This window comes from Amblyraja radiata, chromosome 2 (assembly GCF_010909765.2).
Source record: "Amblyraja radiata isolate CabotCenter1 chromosome 2, sAmbRad1.1.pri, whole genome shotgun sequence".
Classification (NCBI taxonomy): Eukaryota; Metazoa; Chordata; class Chondrichthyes; order Rajiformes; family Rajidae; genus Amblyraja; species Amblyraja radiata.
The window spans coordinates 71385900-71410084 of record NC_045957.1 but is presented as its reverse complement, the minus strand read 5'-3'; the positions used below and the strand labels follow the sequence as shown (position 1 = coordinate 71410084).

At 41.9% G+C, this 24185-nt stretch overlaps 1 protein-coding gene across 1 annotated transcript in view; it reads right to left on the bottom strand.

Moving 5' to 3' along the window:
• cpne4 (copine 4) overlaps nt 1–24185 on the bottom strand; it is a 355119-nt gene that overhangs the window by 71895 nt on the left and 259039 nt on the right. The window contains exons 6-7 of the mRNA XM_033048680.1: nt 14763–14846; nt 11183–11272 (exon numbers count right to left, since the gene is read on the bottom strand). Of these exons, the coding sequence (XP_032904571.1) occupies nt 11183–11272; nt 14763–14846 (174 nt within the window). The remainder of the gene's footprint in view (nt 1–11182; nt 11273–14762; nt 14847–24185) is intronic.

The window sequence follows — 24185 nt, the reverse complement described above, 5'->3', positions numbered from 1 at the left end:
TCCTAATGTAAAATAAAAATTACTGAGACAAACTAATTGTCACATCAGTAAGCCCTGAGGCATCAAAGCGTATTTTACAGACATTTCTTACACAACAGTTGCACTGGTGTTACAAAAACATTTATTTTGAATCTAAAGTTTTCCAATTAATGTTCATTTTGTTTTATGCTCCTTGTGAGGGGTATTTTCAAATTACAACCAAGGTGGGTGAAAATAAAGAGGTATTAGTATCCCAGTACAGTGCTGTACAATTGGTGGCTCACATATATATCTGCAATCCTCTCGCTTTTCCTCTCGACCATTGTCTGATTTAATTCTTCCTATAGTGGCGACTGCAATGTCACACTATTATGTGTATTTAATCCTATTGAGGACAGAATGGGGAAGAACGATGGATTTTCTTCTCTAATAAAGTAGTTTGGGTGTATACAAAAATCCAGCAATCCCATGGTCTCCATTACTGATACTGGTTTATTATTCCATATTTCTACAATTGATTAATATAGTACCCATTTAGCTTATTAGTTTAGTTTCTAGATACAGCATGGAAACAGGCCCTTCGGCGCACTGAGACCTCGCCGATCCCCGTAGCATTATCCTACACACTAGGGACAATTTACAATCTTCATCAAAGCCAATTAATCAACAGGCCTGTACCTCTTTGGATTGTGAGCGGAAACCAGAGCACCCGGGTAAAACCCATGCGTTCACGTGGAGAACATACAAACTCTCTATAGACAGCACCTGCAGATAGGATCGAACCCAGGTCTCTGGCGCTTGTAAGGCAGCAACTCTACCGCTGCACCACTGTGCTGCCAGGGGAAATAATACATCATCAGAGGTACTGCCTTTTGATTGAGGTTGCACTTACCAGATGACTGCCATTGATTCACCCCCTGGCATCTAGTGCTCAATATCCGTGCTGATGGCTGCTCATTGAACTGTACCAATTTATTTTAATATATTTCTTGAAACATTTATGTAATCCTTCTCAATCACTCTTGATAACAGTTATTGTTATAATAATCCTGACCATGTTAAACCATGTCAGCTTGCTTCATTTTACATCTCATCAGCCCTTTCCTGACACCCCATGTGCATCTTAAAACTGTGAGGCAGCACAGTACAAGCCTCTGGAGACATCCTCATCAAGCTGCATTCCCACTGAAGGGGAGTTCTCACTCAGGGTGGGTTCCCTGAAAAAAAGGAGCACTTCGTCATAAAATGATAAGGTGTGGAAATAGGCCCTTCGGCCCAACTTGCCCACACCGGCCAACATGTCCCAGCTACACTAGTCCCACCTGCCAGTATTTGGTCCATATCCCTCCCAGCACTTCATTATAAATTTGCTAAGTGCATTTCTTTATTAAATGTTTAAGGGAGTAGCGAAGTGTTAAGGCCGTGACACCACTTAGCTCAAATACTTAACTTTCTGGAATCTCTAAAAACAATGATACATTCAAAACTATCTTCATTATGCATATATATTTACCACAATAAGATATTCTTGTCATACGAGTGCTATTGATTCACCGCCTGGCCTCCTGTGCTCAATATCTATGCTGATGGCTGCTCATTGAACTGTACCATTTCCACTGATAGGGTGACAAGTATATGCCTGCTCACCCTGTTCTCTCACAGTGCTCTCCTTGAAAGAGACATGCTGGATGGTGCATGAAATTAGCTCCAGGCAGTAGTGCAGAACAGGCAACAGTAAAGCACAGCATATGAACATATGGGATAGCCCGGAGCTCAACGCCAGAGAAGGTAAGAAAGAAGCCAAACAAAAAATAGGTTGAGATAAAATATTAAATAATTCATATTAAATATAACTTGTTGTGCTTCAAGTTGGTGCCATGAGAGGGCAGTCAGAACATTGTTCTAACGTCATTCAAAAGTCAATACCTACATGAAGTAATATTTCCTCAGTAGTGCCTTCAAGTTCAGCATAGGTTTTTACATTCTTCTCCGAGGTACAACTTGCACCTGTTGCATTCAGGCTCAGAGGCAGCTAAGCCCCAGCTGAGGCCTGAGAAGGGAAGGTCCCAACATAATCCCAAACAGTGCAAATGATAATAGAGTCAAAGCAAGAATAATAGACAATTGCAAACTAAAAGGGAGACAGAATAAATAGAGAACAGGCAATAAATTTAAAAAAAAGACATACTTAAATAATATAATTTCCCTTTGGCATGATTAGTGTGATTAAGTGCCATATAAACTTAGTTTGAATATCTGTTCACATAATGGCACAGGGAATCCAATGATTTTCACCAGATTAGTACAAAGGATGGCAGATTTGCCCTGTGAGAACAAATTGCATTGACCATTCTAGATTTTTGAAGATCTCACTGAAAGTTATAAAATCGTTATAGGGCCTAACACAGAGGATGCAGGGAAGCGGTTTCACCTGACTGGGGAATGCAGAATCAGGACTCACATCTCAGAATAAGGATAGACACCATGTGCTGGAGTAATTCAGCAGGTCAGCAAGTAACTCTGGAGAAAACGGATGGGTGACATTTCGCCTCGGGACCCTTCAAAGAATGAATCGACTGGGCTTGTATTCACTGGAATTTAAAAGGATGAGATGGGATCTTATAGAAACATATACAATTCTTAAGGGATTGGACAGGCTAGATGCAGGAAAAATGTTCCTGATGTTGGGGGAGTCCAGAACCAGGGGTCACAGTTTGCTACTGTACTGTACTGCACAATAGCTACTTCCCCACAGCCATCAGGCTATTAAACCTGGCTCGGACAAAACTCTGATTATTAATAACCATTTTCTGTTATTTGCACATTATCAGTTTATTTATTCATGTGTGTATATATTTATATCATGGTATATGGACACACTTATCTGTTTTGTAGTAAATGCCTACTATGTTCTGTGTGCTGAAGCAAAGCAAGAATTTCATTGTCCTATACAAGGACACATGACAATAAACTCACTTGAACACTTGAACTTGAACAGTTTAAGGGGTAGGCCATTTAGGACAGAGATTGAGGAAAAACATTTTCACCCAGAAAGTTGTGAATCTGTGTAATTCTCTGCCACAGAAGGCAGTGGAGGCCAATTCACTGGATGTATTCAAGAGAGAGTTAGAGATAGCTCTCAGGGCTAACTGAATCAAGGGATATGGGGAGAAAGGAGGAACGGGGTACTGATTTTGGATGATCAGCCATGATCATATTGGATGGAGGTGCTGGCTCAAAGGGCCAAATGGCTTACTCCTGCACCTATTTTCTATGTTTCTATGTTTCTTCATAAAGAGTTGGCCTGAGATGAGCAGAAATATTGACACTCAGTAAGTGGTGAGTTTGGAGTATTCTCAGAGTGGCTTTGTTGCTCATTCATTGAGTTCATACAAAACAGAGATTGACAGACTTTTAATATGAAAATAATTAATGGAAGTGGGGATAAGTGCAAGGAATAGAACTAAAGCCATGACCTTGATGAATGACGGAATAAAGGTCAAAGGTCAAAAACTTTATTTGCCATTTGTGCTTACACACATAGGAACTCTTGTGCGGCTATTCAGAGAGTCAAGTTAAGTTAAAAATTAAAATTAAAAATTAAAAAAATTTTAAAAATTTAAAAAGACACACAGAAGACACATAGAGCATTGTAACTTGCACAAACACTATATCAGGACATCAGTTCATTTTGTTGTGTTTTGGCCAAGAGTCTCACTGTTGCAGGGAAGAAGCTCTTAAAAAAGCGTGTTCTATTTGTGGCGATACTGTCCGCTCGTCTGTGCCTGAGGTTGTATGTGCAGTTTTTGTGTTTGAGCAGGGAGTGAGCTGGATGTAGTGTGTCTCTAATGATTCTCCCTGCTCTTTTTTGACAGCGCTGTGTGTAGATTGTGTCCATGGAGGGGAGTTCAGTTCTGATGATCCTCTCTGCAGAATAGGTTTGAAAACTGAGAAAAATGCCGACACTGTAAATCTGAGATGCAAATCCAAAATGCCGGATATACTCAGAAGGTCAGGCAGCATCCATGGCAAGAGAAACAGACCAAATAAAGGGTCTCAGGTCTGAAACACAACTTGTTTCCCTTTCACAGAGTTTTTACTTTGAACAGCAAAGAGGTTTGAAATGGGACTAAATGGCCTATTTCTGCTCCAAATTCATGTGTTCTTGTGCAATATCTCATGTGCCTCAGAGTCCCTCAGTCAAAGGTTGTTGACCATGTTCTGATCTTTACCGTCTCGATCTCTGCCAAGATTTTCCCTCAATGGTTCATTTCAACAGAAATAAAAGGACCGGGCTATAATTTGAGAGAATAATTTATTGTTATTCTTTATGTGAATCATGGGCAGCTGATTGGTGTGAAGTTGGGAACTCAATTACGCACTCCACGGAAGATAGCAGGTAGTAAAACGGTGCTTCCATCAGTATGCTAACAACTGGGCTCACAAAGTGCTGGAGGAATACAGTAGGTCAAGCAGCATCTGTAGAGGAAATGGGCAGATGACTTTTCAGTTCAGACCCTGCTTCAGTCTGAAGAAAGGTCCCAATCAGGCCTAAACATCATCTATATTTCCTCCACAATGCTGCTTAAACTGTTGAGTTCTTTCAGCACTTTGTGCTTTGCTCAAGATTAACGCACCTGTAGTTTCCTGTGTCTCTCTAACAATTGGGGCAAACTCCTTGCAGTGCGCTATAGCACTTCCAATTGCAATATTACACGCTTTAACTTGCTTAGAAAAGTGTCGGTGATAAGAGCTCCGCACTTTTATTTTGTATTGTTCCCGAAGAAAGCAGGCAAAATTAATCACATTATGTCTAATGAAATCTACCAGAAGTCATGTTTCCATGACAGTTTCAGCAACAATTAGAATTAAATTACTGAATGACAGGAAGTTATTTTAAATAAAGCAGGTAAAAGAAAATTAAAATGAAATCAGAATTTGAAATACATTTCCCCAGTGTGAAACCAAATCAGACAGATAAAGTACATTCCCAGTTTGATTGGTGGATTATAATGAGTTGGCAGCCAGGTTAGCTTCCACTCAGCAGGGAGCAGGGGTAATGCTGCATCCTGACTGTATTCTCCTGCAATCTGTGGCAGTGCTGGATCTGAACAAGAGACTCTGGATATCAATATGTGTTTTGGGCTCTGAAGTAAACTACAGTCATAGTTGTGCTTTTACTGCAACTAATCCTTTTTGACAGGTCAAAAGATTTAGCATGTTTGAGCATTTCAATTAATAATTCATGTAATGGAAACTGCCACAGAATCAAAGTGTTCAGAAACGATTTGATAAGAGCAGAGTACAGTTGGATAGTTAAATTACCAGTGCTGTGCATTCCACTAGTTGTCCGAATCGTGTCATTATAAACGGCCTTTATGTAGTACTAATCTCTGCCCATTTTGGATAAATTATATCCACCTAAGGAGATATTAAGGGAGACGATTAAAAGCTTAGTTCAAAAAGTAGGTTTTTATAAAAAGGGAAGGAAAGGTGAAGATGTTTATGGAAGGAATTCTACAGCATAGAATCTTGGAAGCTGAAGATTAAATTCAGGAATTGACAAGAAGCCAGAATTTGAGAAGTATGGAGATCTTAGGAAGCTCTGGGAGGTTACCGAGAATGGGAAGAGGAAAGGCAGAATGCCTGGAGAAAAGGAATAGGTGATGAGGGTTTCGACACAAAACATCACCTATTCCATTTTCTCCAGGGATGCCGACTGACCCACTGAGTTACATCAGCATTGTCTGTCTATCTATGGGAAGAGCCAAGGTCTTGGAGGGAGAATGTTCTACTAATGATAGTAAGTTATTTCCAAAAACAGGCAGAATTCTGTGTAAATCTTGAAAAAGCACAGAGCTTTTAGAATGAATTTGAAAACTGTTAATAGATGTTGGGTGTCAGCACCATCATTTCAGAAGTAGAAATCAAATTGATTTGTGAAAGTTTCCTGCTGGTTTCATTGAATCATCCCATGAGTGGCTTTACAGCAGGTGCCAGGGAAGTGATTTATCATTCTATAAATAAATGCTGGCAGAGAAGAAACATCACTATCTGCAGCTGAATGACACTGAGACCCTGTGAATATTCAACTGGGACTTTAACATATTAGTTAGTGACTTTTTATTTAATGTAAAACATGCAAAAATTCTGAAACGCTGCATAATCTTTTCTAAGACTCAAACTGGTCGCCCCATTACAGGAACAATGTGGAGGCTTTGGATAGGGTACAGAATAGGTATACCAGAATGCTGTCTGGATTAGAGGGAATTACCTACAAGAAGAGGTTGAACAAACTTGGATTGTTTTCTCTTGAGAGTTTGTGGCTGAGGGGTGGCCTGATAGAAGTGTGTATCATTTTGAGAGGCATAGTTAGGGTAGACGGTTAGAACCTTTTTGGAAGTCAAACCAGAGCACAATCTTCACAGTGAATGCCAGGGCTCTGGGGAATGTTGTAGAGCAGAGGGATCTAGGAGTACTAAAACATATTTCCCTGAAAGTGGAGTCGCAGGGAGATAGGATACTGAAGAAAGCTTTTGGCACTTTGGCCTTCATTAGTCAAGATACTGAGTATAGAATTTGGGAAATTATGATGCACTTGGAGAATTGTGATTAGTTTTGATCAATTTGCTAAAGGAAGAATGTCATTAAACTGGAAATGATGCAGAGAAGATCTAAGAGGATGTTGCCATGAATTCAGCTAACTTTTGCAATGTCAAAGGTCAAACGTCCAATTTGTGATGTTATTGCTGAAATGCTTGCAGTTTATTTTTTAACTTTTTCTATTTTCCAGGCATCCCAAATGAACTGTGGGCAGATGTTTGGTTGGGAACACACACCTCTTATAAAATAGAGCATTGGACCCAGACTTATTTTCTCAAATTTTAATCATGGGTCATATACATCAATGATCTGGATGATGGTGTGGTAAATTGGATTAGTAAGTATGCAGATGATACTAAGATAGGTGGTGTTGTGGATAATGAAGTAGATTTTCAAAGTCTACAGAGATTTAGGCCATTTGGAAGAGTGGGCTGAAAGATGGCAGATGGAGTTTAATGCTGATAAGTGAGGTGCTACATCTTGGCAGGACAAATCAAAATAGGACGCACATGGTAAATGGTAGCGAATTGAGGAATGCAGTTGAACAGAGGGATCTTGGAATAACTGTGCATTGTTCCCTGAAGGTGGAATCTCATGTAGATAGGGTGGTAAAGAAAGCTTTTGGTGTGCTGGCCTTTATAAATCAGAGCATTGAGTATAGAAGTTGGGATGTAATGTTAAAATTGTACAAGGCATTGATGAGGCCTTGTGCTGTAATTGTTATATGGTTATATGGATTGGTAGATGTTCCAGGTTTTTCTTTGCCAATCCTCTCTAATTCCATGCTTTTTTTTTTAAACCTGAATTTTGCCTCTCCCACTTTATGGCATTATTGAATAGGGAGTGAATATATTATGACACCATTTTTTTTTGACATAATCTAAAACTCGGCTGTTCTTGTTCTTGATTTGTAACAAGCCGCACACTTAAGTTTTTCCATTTGAAATGTCCCATTCTCATTTTTTAAATTCCTCCCTGATTTTTCTCCCAACAACTGTTCGCACCTCATCTGTAATCTCGTCGAGAACTGTAGCCGTCTAAAGCTGGTCTCTTGATTATGCTCAAAGTTAATCACTCCTTCACTAGCAGCTGCTAGTGCCCAAAGCATTGAAACCACTCTCTCTCTCTCTCTCTTTAAAACCAACACATACAATTGAATTGAATTTATTTGTCATTCAGACCTTTCGGTCTGAACGAAATTTCGTTTCCCTGCAGTCATACATATAATTAAAAAATGACAAAAACACACAATCAACACAAATTTAACATCCACCACAGTGAGTTCACCAAACACCTCCTCACTGTGATGGAAGGCAAAATCTTAAAGTCTCTGTCTCTTCCCTCTTTGTTCTCCCTCTGCGCCGAGGCGATCCAGGCCCCAGATGTTGTGACCCCACCGGGTGATGGTAAGTCCCGCGGCTCAACCGTGCTCCGCGAACGGGCCGGTTCAAACTCCGCGGGTGGTCGCTGCCGCCGCCACAGCTCCGAGGCCGAGTCGGGTCTCCGCTGCCGCTGCTGCTGCCGCCGGAGCACCGCCACAGCTTCGAGGCCGAGTCGGATCTCCGCTGCCGCTGCTGCCGCCACAGCTTCGAGGCCGAGTAGGGTCGCCGCTGCCGCTGCCTCCGCCACAGCTCCGAGGCCGCCAGCTCCGCCATTAGGCCTCGGCGCAGATGGAGACGGGGACGGGGAATACGACAAGAAAAGTTGCATCCCCCGAAGGAAGAGACCAAAACATGTTTCTCCCACCCCACCCACACACTTACACAACTTAATAAAACAAAATTAACTAAAACATGACAAAGGTACAAAAAGAAAGAAAAAAAACCAGACGGACTACAGGTGGGCCGCAGCTATTAAGCCAGCGCAACTGCTTGACGTGTTCAGGCTTTAGCTCATGTACTATTAACTTATTTTCGTGACTGTGTCAAATTTTTGTTGATAAGAGTTCCACGGAGTTCGTTGAGACATTTTTCCACGTTGAAAATGTTATGTGTAATAAAGGGTTATATTTGCAAAATAATTAACCCTTTATTTGTTTGTTCATATATTAACCAGATTATTCAGAACGGGCAGAATAACATTGTGTGGTACACCAGTGCATAATCATTCGTCAGTGAGCAACCGCCAGGTGAAGTAAGCAGTTGACTGTATCAATATATCTAATGGTCTTTAGAGGAAAACAATTGATTTATTTTCAGCTCAGAGGGATACAATAACAAATTAAAGGAAGAGAGAAAATGGTGCTCAGAAGAAAGTTATGATTGAGTCTGTCAAAGGCTAATGATTAACTTAGCATTTTGTGGTGGAGGAGGAGACAGAATTAGGATCAAAGGGACCTGCAGGGTCACATCCACATCCTCAAGCTTTGGGTGTAGTAAGGTGAAAAGGCTGTAAAAAAGGAATGTGATCCTTAGTTTTGTTTTTTAGAGAGTTGGGAAACTAACTTTATATTTGACTGCTGCTAAACTCGTGCTTATGTAATGGTCATTGGATAGGTCCACAGACTACAAATGATTAAAAGGTGGGGAAATGGGTTAGGGAGAGGATCACTCTCAAAATTATACAGCTATGGAAGAACTACGACGCAAGACTTTGGCATTGTTTTGTTTTGAAGTTGTATCAAGAAGCAGTAAATCTTGACTGATTAAAGTCAGCTGGTAACGCAGAAAGGAACACATGACTGATTAACATGGCATGATAAATTTACCAAAGAGAAAACCTTTCCTTTAGGAATTAGCAGCCTCAGCTTACATGACAAGGTAAGAAACAAAACAAAGTGTGCTAAATCTCTATAAAACACTGTGTGCATCTGGAGGATAGTAGAAATTCTGACCACTACATCTTTAGGAAGAATATCAAGGTCTTGAAGAGATTGGGGAGAAGATTAACTAAAATAATTTGAAAAATGAACTGCATAGAAAAAAAAGTTGAGGTTGATTCCCTCAGTGCAGGAAGCTAAAAAGGGAGATTTGATAAAGGACAATCAAGACTGTCTGAAGCATGAAGGGCCAAATATCCCGCTTCTGTATTGTATTATCATATAATTCCATCACTCCTTTTATTTTAACCATGTTACAGAAGATAATGAAACAGCACGCTGTCGAGCCATGATAAAATACCTCGATGATCAACATGTTGAAATAAATCAGAGGGTCAGGCAGCATCACTGGAGAAAATGGATAGGTGACATTTTGGATTGGGATCCTTCCTCAGACTAAAGAAGGGACCCGACCCGAAACATCACTTATCCATTTTCTCCAGAGTTTTGCCTAACCCCATTAGTTTAGTTTCATTGTATTTAAATTTACTCTATTGTTACGTGTACCGAGATACGACAAAAGCTTTTTTGTTGTGTGCTCTTCTGCATTTTGTGTCTTTCTTTGGTATAAACCAACATTTGCATTTCCTTGTTATTACATAAAATACCTTGACCCTGAATAAGGGAAAAGTTACCATTTTGAACGTTTTTAAAATGTCTTAAAAAAAATAGTAAACAACACCATGACTATTTTACTCGTGTTGCTGATCGGGAAAGTCCTTTTGATGCAGGTTGAAAAATAAAGACACTCATTTATACAGTTTATTTGCAACAGCTTTAGAGTCATATAAGAAATTTATACCACTATTGCTGGTGTATTGTAGTTGGTAATTTGCACATATCATGTTCCTACAGATTTTAGCAATGGTAACACAAGAATAAATATTGGCTAGCATACTAGGGATAACACCCCCTCCCCATTCTGCAAGGCGAGTGAGAGTGTTGACTTCATCTTTCATCCAAAAAACAGCACCTTCAACGCGCAGCAATCACTCCGTCTGCTCTGGAGTGTCAGCCAAAACATTTCTACTGAATTGTCTGGAGTGGGACACAAACACACAACTTTCTTACTCCAAGGAACGGGTGATCACACTGAGCCACGGCTGACACTGAAAGAGGCAGCTTATCAGATGCACTTACTTGTTAATTATTGGCCGCAGGGCCTGTTTCCACACCGTATCCCTAAACTAAACTCAACTAAACTGTATTTCTGATGTGAAACATGTTGACAGCACAAGCCTGACTCACAAGCAGGAATATCTGTTTGAATTTCTGTAGTGACAAGATTCAGCTTGTAAATCATTCCAATCTGCAAATAATTGATTCACACTGAAAAACAAAAAAAGTACCTTGCTTGTCAATCACTAGGCAAATCATCTTCCAAGTTATCGATGTTTTCTCCTGGAGGACCAGGCCAGTCCATGCCTACAGCCAGGTGCAGTGAGAGCAGATAGTAACCTTGAACTGCCATAGTCCCTGCACTCCCATAGTGTGGTTAGGTCTGGTATGGACTGGAATTTCCCCTGCTTCTGCCAACCGAAAAGTGGAACAAAGCAAATGGGAGAAAGCTACTGCCAATAATGTGAGCTGTCGCCAACATTTCTGTAAACAGCGACACTGTAAACTCAGATCTCACAAGCTGGATTCTTGCATATGTCATCCCATACAACTGCTGCATTGAAGTTTAAAATAAAATCATTGTATCAGAAATGCAGCTCTGTCTCGATCTTATCAGCAATCATTGCACTAAAATATCAGGGAGTGTTGTTTGATTAAGCGTACCTTTAGTTTCCGATCATGATCCCCACTGCAGAGAGAATTTACAGAGACTTTGAATGTTTTCCACATTGGATTTAGGTTGTTCATGATGACCTACAAAAGTAGGGGGGGGGGGGGGGGGGGGGGGGGAAGAAACAGATCTAAATACAGTCACATATAGTCAGGTGAACTTTGAAAAAGTAGCAGCACTTTCTTAGGATCAAGATATTGTGGGTTCAAATCTCACTCCACAGACTTGAACACAAGGTCTGGGCTGGTATTCTGGTACCAGTACACGGGATATTCTGCAGTGTTAGATACATTAAACTGAGGCCTTGTCTACTCCCTCAGGTAGACATAAAAGATCTTGCGGCAATATTTTGAGACTAAAAGATATAGTAGTTTCCTGTGTCCCGGCCAATATCAATTCCTAATCAATATTGTTCAAAACCTCACTATCTGCCACTTCCAAAGCAACAACATTTGCTCTAAAAAGAGCTTTGAGATATCCAGAAGAAGCTTTATGGAAATGGAAATCAGTCTTTCTCTAATTTTTGTGCCTAATTTGTCTCTAGGTCAGCAATACAAAAGCCTTGAGAATTTAGATGTTATTAAATAATGTAAGAATGTGCTGTTGACACTTTAATCCTTCCATGTTTTGGTGCTAGTTTCTGGGTCATTTGTGATACCATCCATTTTTTGCATGTAGTTTTAGTTTAGGAGCTGCACTCGTGGCCTCCAGATCTACACGTTCAATACTTTAGTCTCCAACCACACAAAGTTAAGATTCACGTAATGCTGCGAACGGTAATGCGGGTGAGGTGGTAGTTTATTCATTACTAATGCTGAACAGCTGCAAAGATACCAGCTGCCGGTTGTAATTCCCTCCGCACCGATAGTTCCATTACATGTGCAGAGTTGTGTTCAACCAGAGGCTGAATCTCTCAGATGTGCCCAACATCAAACACTAGTTTATCCATATTATGTTTTTCAGAGTTTTGCATGTAAAAGAATCAGTGCTGTTGGGATTGTTTCCTGCCCATGTCGGAGACTGAAAAACGAGGGTTGATGTTTAAAGATTTTGTCCAGCTTTTTTGTTGTTGTCACATATCCTCCCTCCAGCCCCCCACCCAACTGAGTCCCACCCCAAGGTGGCGACCTACTGAGGTCACGTTTATGATGCTGTAGGTGCCCTCTGATAATTCCCTCAGATGATCCTTCCATGTGAATGAAGCTGAAGATTTGTTAGTGGAATTTACAGTCATGGGTGAAAACAAGAAAGACTTGCACTTGAAGACACAAAGTGCTGGAGTGACTCAGCAGGTCAGGCAACCTCTCAGGTGAACACGGATAGGTGACATTTTGGGTTGGGACGTTTCACCAGATTGATTGTAAAGGGTGGAGGAAAGAAAGCAGTGAGAGAGGACGGGTAGGGCAAAGCCTGGCAGGTAATAGGTGAACACAGGTGAGGGGGTTATTTGATAGGAAGATGGTCGGACAGAGGCCAATGATGAAAAGACAGATGTTGTGAGACAAAAGGATTGACGAGTTGAGAATTCTGAAGCTGGAGGAAGGGATGTGGGTGAAAGGGGAGGGGGAAGATGAGAGATAGGTGCGAGTTCAGGGGAGGGGGGGAAGAAAGGCAGGAAGGTAAAGGGTTATATATAGGGAAGAAGGAAGAGGGGATGGGTTATGTGGTTATCTAAAATTGGAGAATTCAATGTTCATACTGTTGGGTTGCAAGCTACAAAAGTGGAATATGAGGTGCTGTTCCTCCAGTTCGTTTGTGGCAATGGGGGAGGCCCAGGACAGGAAGGTCAGTCTGGAAATGGGAAGAGGTATTAAAATAGACAGAAACTAGGAGAACCAGCAGGGGAGGAGAAGTGAAAGCAGAACTGTGGGACACAAAGGAGACCCAGGTGAGGGATCCATCTCTGACAGCAGGGGGTAAAACACATTTACTAAAGAACGAGCACATCTCAGATGCCCTAGCTTTCTCTTTGGAGATGGACAATTGAGAGTGGGAGATAGCACCTTTGCCAGAGGTAGGATGGGGAGATGTATAGTCCACATAACTGTGGAAGTTAGTAGGTTTGTAGATGACAGCAGTTGATAGACTGTCGCTATGATGGAGACAGAGAGATGAAGAAAGGGGAGGGAGGTGTCAGAGAAAATCCAAGTAAATTTGAGGGCTGGGTGGAAGTTAGTGGTAAAGTTAATGAAATCAATGAGTCTGCATGGGTGCAGGAGGCAGCTCCGATGCAGATATTGAAGTAGCAGGGGAAAAGTTGGGGGATGGTGCCAGTGTATGTTTGGAACAAGGACTGAATGACATAACCTTCAAAAGGCAGGCATATCTGCAGCCCATGCAAGTGCCAGTCTCAGATGTAGGTCGGAAGGGACTGGGCAAGGAGAGGATAGGATGGAATCAAGATAATTGGAGATGAGTTCAGAGAGGCAAGAGCAGGCAGAAACAATGGGCATGCCTGGGCAGTCCTGTTTGTGAACGTTATTTCTATAAAGTCTTGCGCTTACATGATATCTTTCAGGTCATCAATGAATGCTTTCTGAAGTAATATTACTTTTGTAATGGAGGAAACACAGGAGTCAATTTGTGTACATCAAGCTCCATAAACAAAAACAAAAAAAGTGCTGGAGTAACCCAATGGGTCAGCCAGCATCTTTGGAGGCCATGGATGGGTGACATTAAACAGTAGTGCAATAACAACCAGATAAGCTGTGATAATGTTGACTAGAAAATCAATGTTAGCTAGGATACCAAGCACAACCTCCCTGCTCTTACTTGAAATGTCTTAAGATCTTCAATGTCCACTTCGAAGGGTAACCATAGCTCAGTTTAATACTTTACCTAGAACCCAGCATGTTTGAAAGTATAGCGCTCCATCAATACTGCACAGAATCATGAAATTAGATTTCTCAAGCTTCATTCTCTGGAATGGGTCAAACGTTTGACTTGAGGAGAATGTGTTGGTCTCTACTGGCACATCGAAACATAGCTTTAAAATCATTATCTGTATCTTAAAGCTTTCTTTCGCAGGGAACTCTTTTGTACTTTATTGATATATAATCTGCTTTTAGTTCCAATAATTAAAAGAAACTGAATGCTTTGCTACTTTATGTCCATTGTCACCATTAATCCCCACCTTTATCAGCAAATGAATCACATGTATTTAAATCATTGCATTCACATGAAACCTCCTGCAGTTCCCAGAGGATGGCTGGCTGTGCTGGCGAGAAGACCATCACATCCTTTGATTAAAGGATGGCTGGATTCCCTACTGAGACAGGCACAATTTCTGAGAATATTTCAAATATGAATTATTACTGGAGATGCATGCGTTCAAGGTTTTATTCCAATTTAAAAAAAAATCAAGCTTGTGCCAGCTTTCATGTTCTGTTGGAGCCTCGTTCAAAGTATAAACATGGTCCAACTCGATGCTGACACACCTTAGCTTGGCAGAAAGATAGGTTTTGAACATAAGTTTAAAGTCAAATATCAAGGAAGTTAAAATACCATTTCCTCTTCCTATGGACCTTCTGCCCTGTTAGGGTTTAATTGAACAATTAATAGCAATGGCATTACCTCTGTCCTGTGCACCAGCTGTTGCGTCCCATCATCGTTCAACCTGAAGATTTCCAGAAATGGGTCGGATTTGCTGAAGAAGTCCTGAAGAAGGCAGTGTCCACCTTACTCACATGTAACAAGCACACTCCGGTCAAATCTACTTCATCATGTTTTAGTCACATGCAAATACACAGATCATGGAATAGCTCATTGCAGCTGGTTTCTAGAATGGATCAGGTCATATTTAACCAAAAACAACCTCCTCTTCCTTCCCTCCAGTGAAATCTCCACAACTGCACTAATGCCTGTGGGCAGAACCCGGCTGGTGATCCAGTGTCCAGGCCCTGGGCCATCCACATGACCTCACACCATCGCTGCTTTTAGGTTTGCACTGTGCCTCGGTACACATGACAATAACCAATTAAACTAAACTATTCCGAGGCATTTCTATGCAGCTGAAATTGATTTAAATAATTCAAATTAAAATAACTATAAAGTGTATATAAATAAATATAAACTAAAAAAGACAAATAAAACTATAACCTGATATGATATTTTTAATAAAGAACAACGGCCCCATTGAAATGAAGAACTGGTATAAAGTTAAAGAGCAGATTTAAAATATTGTCTTGGCTCTGTCCAATCTAGTCAAGTCAAGAGAGTTTATTGTCATGTGTCCCAGATAGGACAATTAAATTCCTGCTTGCTGCAGCACAACAGAATATTGTAAGCATAAATACAGAACCGTTCAGTGTGTCTATATAGCATAGACCATATATATATACATATAAATAAACAGATAAAGTGCAATAGGCTGTTATAGTTCAGAGTTAGTTGATAGTGAGTTTAATAGCCTGATGGCTGTGGGGAAGAACCTGTTCCTGAACCTGGATTTACCAGATTTCAGGCTCCTGTACCTTCTACCTGATGGCAGTGGAGAGATGAGTGCGTGGCCAGGATGGTGTGGGTCCTTGATGATGTCAGCAGCCTTTTTGAGGCAGTTACTGCGATAGATACGTTAGATGGTGGGGAAGTCAGAGCCGATGATAGACTGGGCAGTGGTCACAATTTTCTGCATTCTTTTCCGCTCCTGAATGCTCAAGTTGCCGAACCAGGCCACACTGCAACCAGTCAGCATGCTCTCTACTGTGTACCTGTACAAGTTCGAGAGAGTCCTCTTTGACATACCGACTCTCCGAAATCTTCTCAGGAAGTAGAGGCACTGATGTGCTTTCTTTATAATTGCATCAGTGTGCTGGAATTGCTGCTGGCTTCAATGGTGAGTCCAATGCTGGAGCAGTGGATCTGCTGCACCAACAACTGTCCACAACCATGACTTGGACAAAGAGATGCTGAACATCAGGAGATGGAGGGGTGGCAGTTCACTAATGAAGACCCTGAGGCTGTTCCCTGCAGAACTACCGCCCACATCGCAGTCTGATCCAACCCAGTACTTCCATCTGTTTCCTAGATTTGATAATTATCTCGCACATTGGCATATGGAGCTAATGGGCAAACATCTGTGAATTCTCTAAATTTCTCATAATAGAACAAGAAGGCTCTTCTGCAACAAAGAAGCTGCTTATTAAATTAACTTCTCCCAATCCTGCTGGTTGCAACCTGTGCTGGTTGCAGAAAGATTTAAACCAGAGTTGGACTCCCCTCAGTGTATATTAATGTCTCACTTGCTAAAGCTCATCATCCTTTGACGTGGTAGAACAAAGCAAGCATACATAGGAACAAAAAAATAACAGGAACATGATTAGGCTAGTTGAATACTCAAGCCAGCTCCACCATATGATACCCCTTCAACAGGCACTTTCCCTATGCCCTTCAACTCACGTAGTTCAAATGCCCTGCAATCTTTGCCTTGAACATATTCAGTGTCTCTGTCTTCACAATTGTCCAAGGCAGAAATTCCAAAGAACTCTAACCCACCGAGGGAAGACATTCCTCAACATCACCAAGTTAAATGACAGATGCCTTACTCAGAATCAATGCTCCCTACCACAGATGGGATCAATCTCTCAGCATCCATCCGTTCAACCCCTCTCAGATTCTAATATGTTCTACTGAGAACATCACTCATTCTCCTAGTGTAAGCCTAACCTTCTCCACTGCTCTTCATACATCACTGCAGATGCATTGTTCTCATCCTGGGAGGCACTGGGGAGTGATGTCAGAGGGAAGGAGGAAAGATAAAGGATGATTTTTGCCTAGACTCCTTGCTTTTTACTTTTTTTTTAATTGGGTAAAATATAATTAAAAATCAGGTGCTACTTTTAAAACTATTACAATTCCAAAAAGTCAGACTATGATAATGGAAGATATTTGGCTTGAAATATCAGCTCTGATTCTCTCTCCATAGATGCTGTGCGATCTGCTGAGAATTTCCAACATTTTCTGTTTTTACTTCAGATTCACATAATTTCCATTCCCCATTTCCAGCCTACCCTTCCCTACCTCGCCAACACTCCCTGTTTAATTTCAGTGTTACAGCCCTGTCCCACGGTACGAGTTCACTCCAAGAGCTCTCCCGAGTTTTAAAAAATCATACTCGTGGTAAGCACGGTGAATGAACGTAGCGGGTACGTCGGAGCTCCGGGACATCTCTTAGCGCTAACGGCAGGTACAGGGGAAGACTCGCTAACGGCAGGTAAGCACGGGAAGACTCGTGAAGATTTTTCAACATGATGAAAAATGTCCACGAGAGCCCCGAGTACCGATGAGTGGCCATTACCGTAAATCTCCGAGTTCGAATCAGGGCAAACTTGAGAGAACTCTTGGAATGAGCTCGTACCGTGGGACAGGGCTTTTAGCCACTTTATAACATTCCATGTGGCATGGAACTTTATTATTTCATTTGTTGCATTTGCCTACAGTCATCACAACTACTGTTGCAGCTGGGAATGCTACATTCACTTCGTATAGATCGCTGTCACAAGTGATCCCTAGTCAATTCAATGTGATACCAATAATAAAGCATCTTTTCATTATTTAATTAACATTTATTATTGAATGAAGATTGGATAATACAAGAAATCCAAAGTTTGTAATTGATAAGTATAATTCATTTCAGTGTTGTCAGCAGGCTGGTTTAGCCCTGTTCTTTGTATATTAATGATTTGGATGAGGGGATTGAAGGCTTTGTGACCAAGTTTGCGGATGATACAAAAATAGGTGGAGGGGCAGGTAGTGTAGAGAAAGCAGGGACTGTGCAGAAGGATTTGGATAGGTTGGGAGAGTGGGCAGAGAAGTGGCAGATGGAAGATAGTGCAGCAAAGTGTGGAGTCATGTTTTTTATTAGTAGGAATAAAGGCGTAGATTATTTATTAAATGGGGAGAGAACCGGAGGTGCAAAGGTAAGTGGGAATACTGGTGCAGGATTCCCAGAAAGTTAATCTGCCAGTCGAATCGGTAGAAAAGAAAGCAAATGCAATGCTTGCATTTATTTCAAGTGGGCTTGTATACATAAACATGGATGTAATGCTGAGGCTCTATAAGCCGCTAGTCAGGCCGCATTTGGAATATTGTGAGCAGTTTTGGGCACCAGATCTGAGGAAGAATGTGCTGGATCTGGAGAGGGTCCAGAGGAGGTTTACAAGAATGATCCCAGGAACGAGTAGCTTAACATATGATGAGCATTTGAGGCACTGGCCCTGTACTCACTGACATTTAAAAGAATGAGTGGGGACCTCATTGACAAGTACAGAATAGTGAAAGGCTTGGATAGAGTGGGTGGAGAGGATGTTTCCACTAGTGGGAGAGTCTACGACTGGAGGTCATACCGTCAGAATAAAGTATATTCTTTTAGGAAGGAGTTGAGGAGGAATTTCTTTAGTCAGAGGGTGGTGAATCTGGAATTCTTTGCCACAGAAGGTTGTGGAGGCCAAGTCAGTGAATATATTTAAGGAAGAGATAGATGGATTCTTGATTAATATAGGTGTCAGAGGTTATGGGGAGAATGGGGTTAGGAGGGAGAGATAGATCAGCCACGATTGAATGGTGGAGTAGACTTGATAGAAACATAGAAAATAGGTGCAGAAGTAGGCCATTCGGCCCTTCGAGCCTGCACCGCCATTCAATATGATCATGGCTGATCATCCAACTCAGTATCCTGTACCTGCCTTCTCTCCATACCCCCTGATCCCTTTAGCCACAAGGGCCACATCTAACTTCCTCTTAAATATAGCCAATGAACTGGCCTCAACTACCTTCTGTGGCAGAGAGTTCCACAGATTCACCACTCTCTGTGTGAAAAATGTTTTTCTCATCTCAGTCCTAAAGGATTTCCCCTTTATCCTTAAACTGTGACCCCTTGTCCTGGACTTCCCCAACATCGGGAACAATCTTCCTGCATCTAGCCTGTCCAACCCCTTAAGAATTTTGTAAGTTTCTATAAGATCCCACCTCAATCTTCTAAATTCTAGCGAGTACAAGCCGAGTCTATCCAGTCTTTCTTCATATGAAAGTCCTGACATCCCAGGAATCAGTCTGGTGAACCTTCTCTGTACTCCCTCTATGGCAAGAATGTCTTTCCTCAGATTTGGAGACCAAACCTGTACGCAATACTCCAGGTGTGGTCTCACCAAGACCCTGTACAACTGCAGTAGAACCTCCCTGCTCCTATACTCAAATCCTTTTGCTATGAATGCTAACATACCATTCGCTTTCTTCACTGCCTGCTGCACCTGCATGCCTACTTTCAATGACTGGTGTACCATGACACCCAGGTCTCATTGCGTCTCCCCTTTTCCTAATCGGCCACCATTGAGATAATAGTCTACTTTCCAGTTTTTGCCACCAAAGTGGATAACCTCACATTTAACCACATTATACTGCATCTGCCATGCATTTGCCCACTCACTCAACCTATCCAAGTCACCTTGCAGCCTCCTAGCATCCTTCTCACAGCTAACTCTGCCCCTCAGCTTCGTGTCATCCGCAAACTTGGAGATGTTGCATTCAATTCCCTCGTCCAAATCATTAATATATATTGTAAATAGCTGGCGTCCCAGCACTGAGCCTTGCGGTACTCCACTAGTCACTGCCTGCCATTCTGAAAAGGACCCGTTTACTCCTACTCTTTGCAGTTGATGGACCAAATGGCCTAATTCTGCTCCTATTACATGATCTTCTTTGAATGATTATACAACCCCCAGCCTGTGCGTCTACAACTCCCACCATTTCTGTCAATATTGGCCACATAGGAAAGCAGCGAATCAGCAGTTAAGATAATCAGCAGTTAGCCATCTATCAGTCCACCGTACACTCACTCACTTAAATTGACAATCAGCAGATAGACGCTTCAGCGTAATTATATATCATCAGATACTTAAAGTGCTGGAACACCCACACCAAATAATCTCCATTTTTAGCCCCAGCATAGATAAAGAGCTTGTGAAAAAGAGGAAAACAAATCCTTCAGACATGAAATAGAGCGAATCGGACAAATAGCATAAAATCAACAGAAATTAGGTACTGCAAGATTGGTTTGAGCCAGTGTACAGAGGCATTTTGGCACGCTGGTATCCATGGCACCATGTGTCAGCCTTCACTTGCAGTAAATGGATAGGTAAATGGCCCCTTACATTCTCGCAAGGAGGATTATGTACGAGTGAGATCTCTGGCTGCTCCTGTTTCATCCCACATCCAGAAGACCTGCAGGTGGGCAAGTTAACTGGCCACTGCAAATTGCCCCTTATGCACAAGTGAGGGGAAGAATTAGGGAGAAGTTGTTGAGAATGTGAGGAGAATAAAAAAACAGGATAAATTTAGAACTAGTGGGGTGAAAAGGAGCTGTGTCGGTACTGCGCTTATCTATGACTCAATAAGCGTAAAATAACTTTACTTCGATGGTACTGAGCCTTTGTGAGACACTGGAATACAATGTGTAATTTTTGCCTTCATATCCCTGGATGAATTTACTTGCCTTAGAAACTGTTTAATACAGATCATCTAGTGGCTGTTGTTTGCTATGATTGTTAAGGGCCTGTCCCACTTGGGCATCATTTGCGCGTAATTTACGCGACATCATTTACGCGCCACGATGCACGACGCGCACGTAATGGTGCACATTACGTGCGCATGGTGCGCGGTGACGTAGGTAGTGACGCGCGGTCGTGTGCGGCGCCCCAGGATTTTGTCGTACAAAATCTTCGCTCGCCATCTGCGTGATGCGCAAATGACGCCCAAGTGGGGCAGGCCCTTTAATGATTAATTCATTCAGAATTTTAGGCATTTTAACCACTCTGCTTTCTTACATTGCTGAAGCAAAGCAAGAATTTCATTGTCCTATCAGGGACACATGACAATAAACTCTCTTGACTCTTGACTTGACTCCTTTCTCCAGTGCCTCTCACTGAGTGATTCAGATATTACTCCATTCGTACCAAATCATGAATGATCTTTGAATGTTCCTGAAACCATTCTCTCCACCTCATGTACCAAAGATGTTTACCAATTTCTACAGATGCACCATAGAAACACCATCCTACCCTGATGCATCACAACTTGGTTAGGCAACTGCTCTATCCAAGAGCGCAGTAAATTAGAGTGTTCTGAGTGCAACCCAGTCCACCACACAAACCAGCCTCCTCCAACAACGTCTATTGACTTCACATTGCCTTCGGAAAGTGGCAACTTAATCAAAGGCAACTCACCTCAGTCATTCTCTCTTCTCCCTTCTCTCGTTGGGCAAAATATGCAAAAGCCTGAAGGTACGTTCCACTCAATACAATAACAGATTCTTCCCCGCTGTTATCAAGCTATTGAAAAGACCTCAGCATCTAAGAATATATTCCTGATCTTCACTTGCACTTTTTTTTAATTTGTACTTTCTCTAATGCTATAACACTCTGTTTATTTTTGCTTTTGCACTACCTGATATATTTATGTATGGTGTAATTTGCCGTAATAGCATGGCAAAAACAAAGTTGTTCACTGTGTCTCTGTTCACGTGACAATAATAAACCAACTAACCAATATCGCATGCTCAAGCCTGCACTGAAACACCTGATCGAGATTCTCTCATCCTAAACTTCCCTTCAATTTCCAACTCTGCACCTTCACCACACGAGTTCAAGTTCATGATAAAATGGTTGGCAGGATTCCATTAAAAAAATATAATCCTTCCTCTTTGATATTTTGTTCAACATCTGACATGAAACACGTTGTTGGAGAATCTATATACACGTGATGATGGAACTGTAAAAAATACCAAGAGTTTCAATTCAAAATTATTGTAACAGTAACAGTTGGAATAATTGATCTTGATTTAATGGATTGGATACTGGACTAAGTGAATGATGTTCAGACTGCTGGATTTATTTTTATATAGTTGATTTGTACAGTTGATTTTTTAATAGGTTTTAAGGATGGCATTGAACTGGACAGCGCAGAGAAGATTTACAATGTTTCCATGAGCCTAGGGCCTGAACTATAGGGAGAGGTTGGGCAGCCCAGACTGAGAGGTGTAGAGGTGTATAAAATCATGTTTTTAATGAGGGAAATTGATAGGATGAATGCAGAGTCTTTAACCCAGAGTCAAGAAACATGAGAACTGAGGATTACGATGAGAGAGGAAAGATTTATTAAGAACCCAAGGGGGAACTTTTTCACACAGTGGGTATATGGAATGAGCTGCCAGAGGAGGTAGTTGAGTCAAGTAATATAACAGCATCAAAAATACATTTGTACAGGTACATGGATAGGATAGTTTTAGAGCCATTTAGGCCAAATGCAGGCAGCTGGAACTAGCATAGATGGAACATCTTGATCGGCATGAACAAGTTGGGCTGAAGGGCCTGTTCTCATGCTGTACGACTATCACTTTGTTAGAAGCACTCACAGACAGAGCTGGAAGCATGCAGCATGACTGAGTTGCTGGATTTAGTTATTCAGCTGCTTCGTGGTGGAGTTTGTTCTGCCTACACACCCAGAGCATGATCTCTGCACTTTTTTACAGAATAACTCCACATCCTATAAAGCCAAAGGTAGACAAAAATGCTGAAGAAACTCAGCGGGGTGTAACATTATTCCTTCTCTCCGTAGAAACATCTACAGAGAGAAGGAATAAGCTACTGATGTGGGGGGGGGGGATTGAAAGGAAGAGGCGGAGACCGTATGTAACGGGTATAGCTTGGACCCAATAGCAGCACAGAATCAGGCAGGTATAGTTGGTAACGAACTTTATTACGATACTGTAACAGAGTAGTAACACAGGAATGGGTTCACCGTACTCACACAGAGGCTCAGGATTGAGCGAGGGTTCCGAAGAGGGGCAGGCAGGAGACGTAGTCGGGGTAGCGGAAGGTCTGGTAACCAGGAGATCCAACACACGATGCAAACAAACCAGCGAGGGACAGACGAAAGGAGAGTCGAAGCCAGGCAGGAATTCGGGAAATCGCTGGAGAGTCTTGCATGAATGCTGAGAACAACCTGGCAATGTGTGAACGGTGAGGAGAGTCTATATACCGGGTTAATTGGTGATCAGAGGCAACTGAGTGCAACAGGTGAGGAGAGTTGGGCTGATGAGAGGGGAATGGCAGGCGAGGAGAAGGAGGGACCGGTGGAAAAGTACTGGGAGGTGAAGTGGATGAGAATGAGGAAAGGGCAGACTGTGACACCGTAGGCTTGTGGAAGAGCTGGGATGGGAGAGGGGAAGGAGGGAGAAAGGAAGGACTATCTGAAATTAGAGAAGTCAATGTTCATACCGCTGGGGAGGAGGCCGAGGCCAGGAAGGTCAGATTCGGAATAGGAGGGGGAGTAGAAGTGCTAAGCCACCAAGATCAGTACGCGCTAACCAACCTGATCTCCCGGTGGCTCAGCACTTCAATTCCCCCTCCCATTCCGAATCTGACCTTTCTGTCCTGGGCCTCCTCCATTACCAGAGTGAGGCCCACCGTAAATTGGAGGAACAGCACCTCATATTTTGCTTAGGTAGTTTAGACTCCAGTAGTATGAAAATTGACCTCTAATTTCAGATAGTCCTTGCTTTCTCCCTCCTTCCCCTTCCCCACTGTCCCACAAGCCTACTGTCTCCTCCTCTTCCTTTCTTTTTCCCACTCCCCCCCCAACATCAGTCTGAAGAAGGGTCTCGACCCAAAACGTCGCCTATACCTTCTCTCCATAGGTGCTGCCTCACCCGCTGAGTTCCTCCAGCATTTTTGTCTACCTTCGATTTTTCCAGCATCTGCAGTTCTTTCTTAAACATCTTATAAAACCATGTTGCCATCCAGGATCTTGTCATTTTAGGTTTAATATTACCTGGAATTTGAAGTTAAGGGACCTGCAAAATCAAACTCCCTACTCTGGCATTGCGTTCAGTCAGAAATCATGGGCAAAAGGGCCTGAGCTAATGCTGTACTGTTCTTTTTTTCTTTTTTTTTTTTCTTTTCAATTTCAATGCTGTACTGTTCTATGTTTCATGTGCTATGTGGA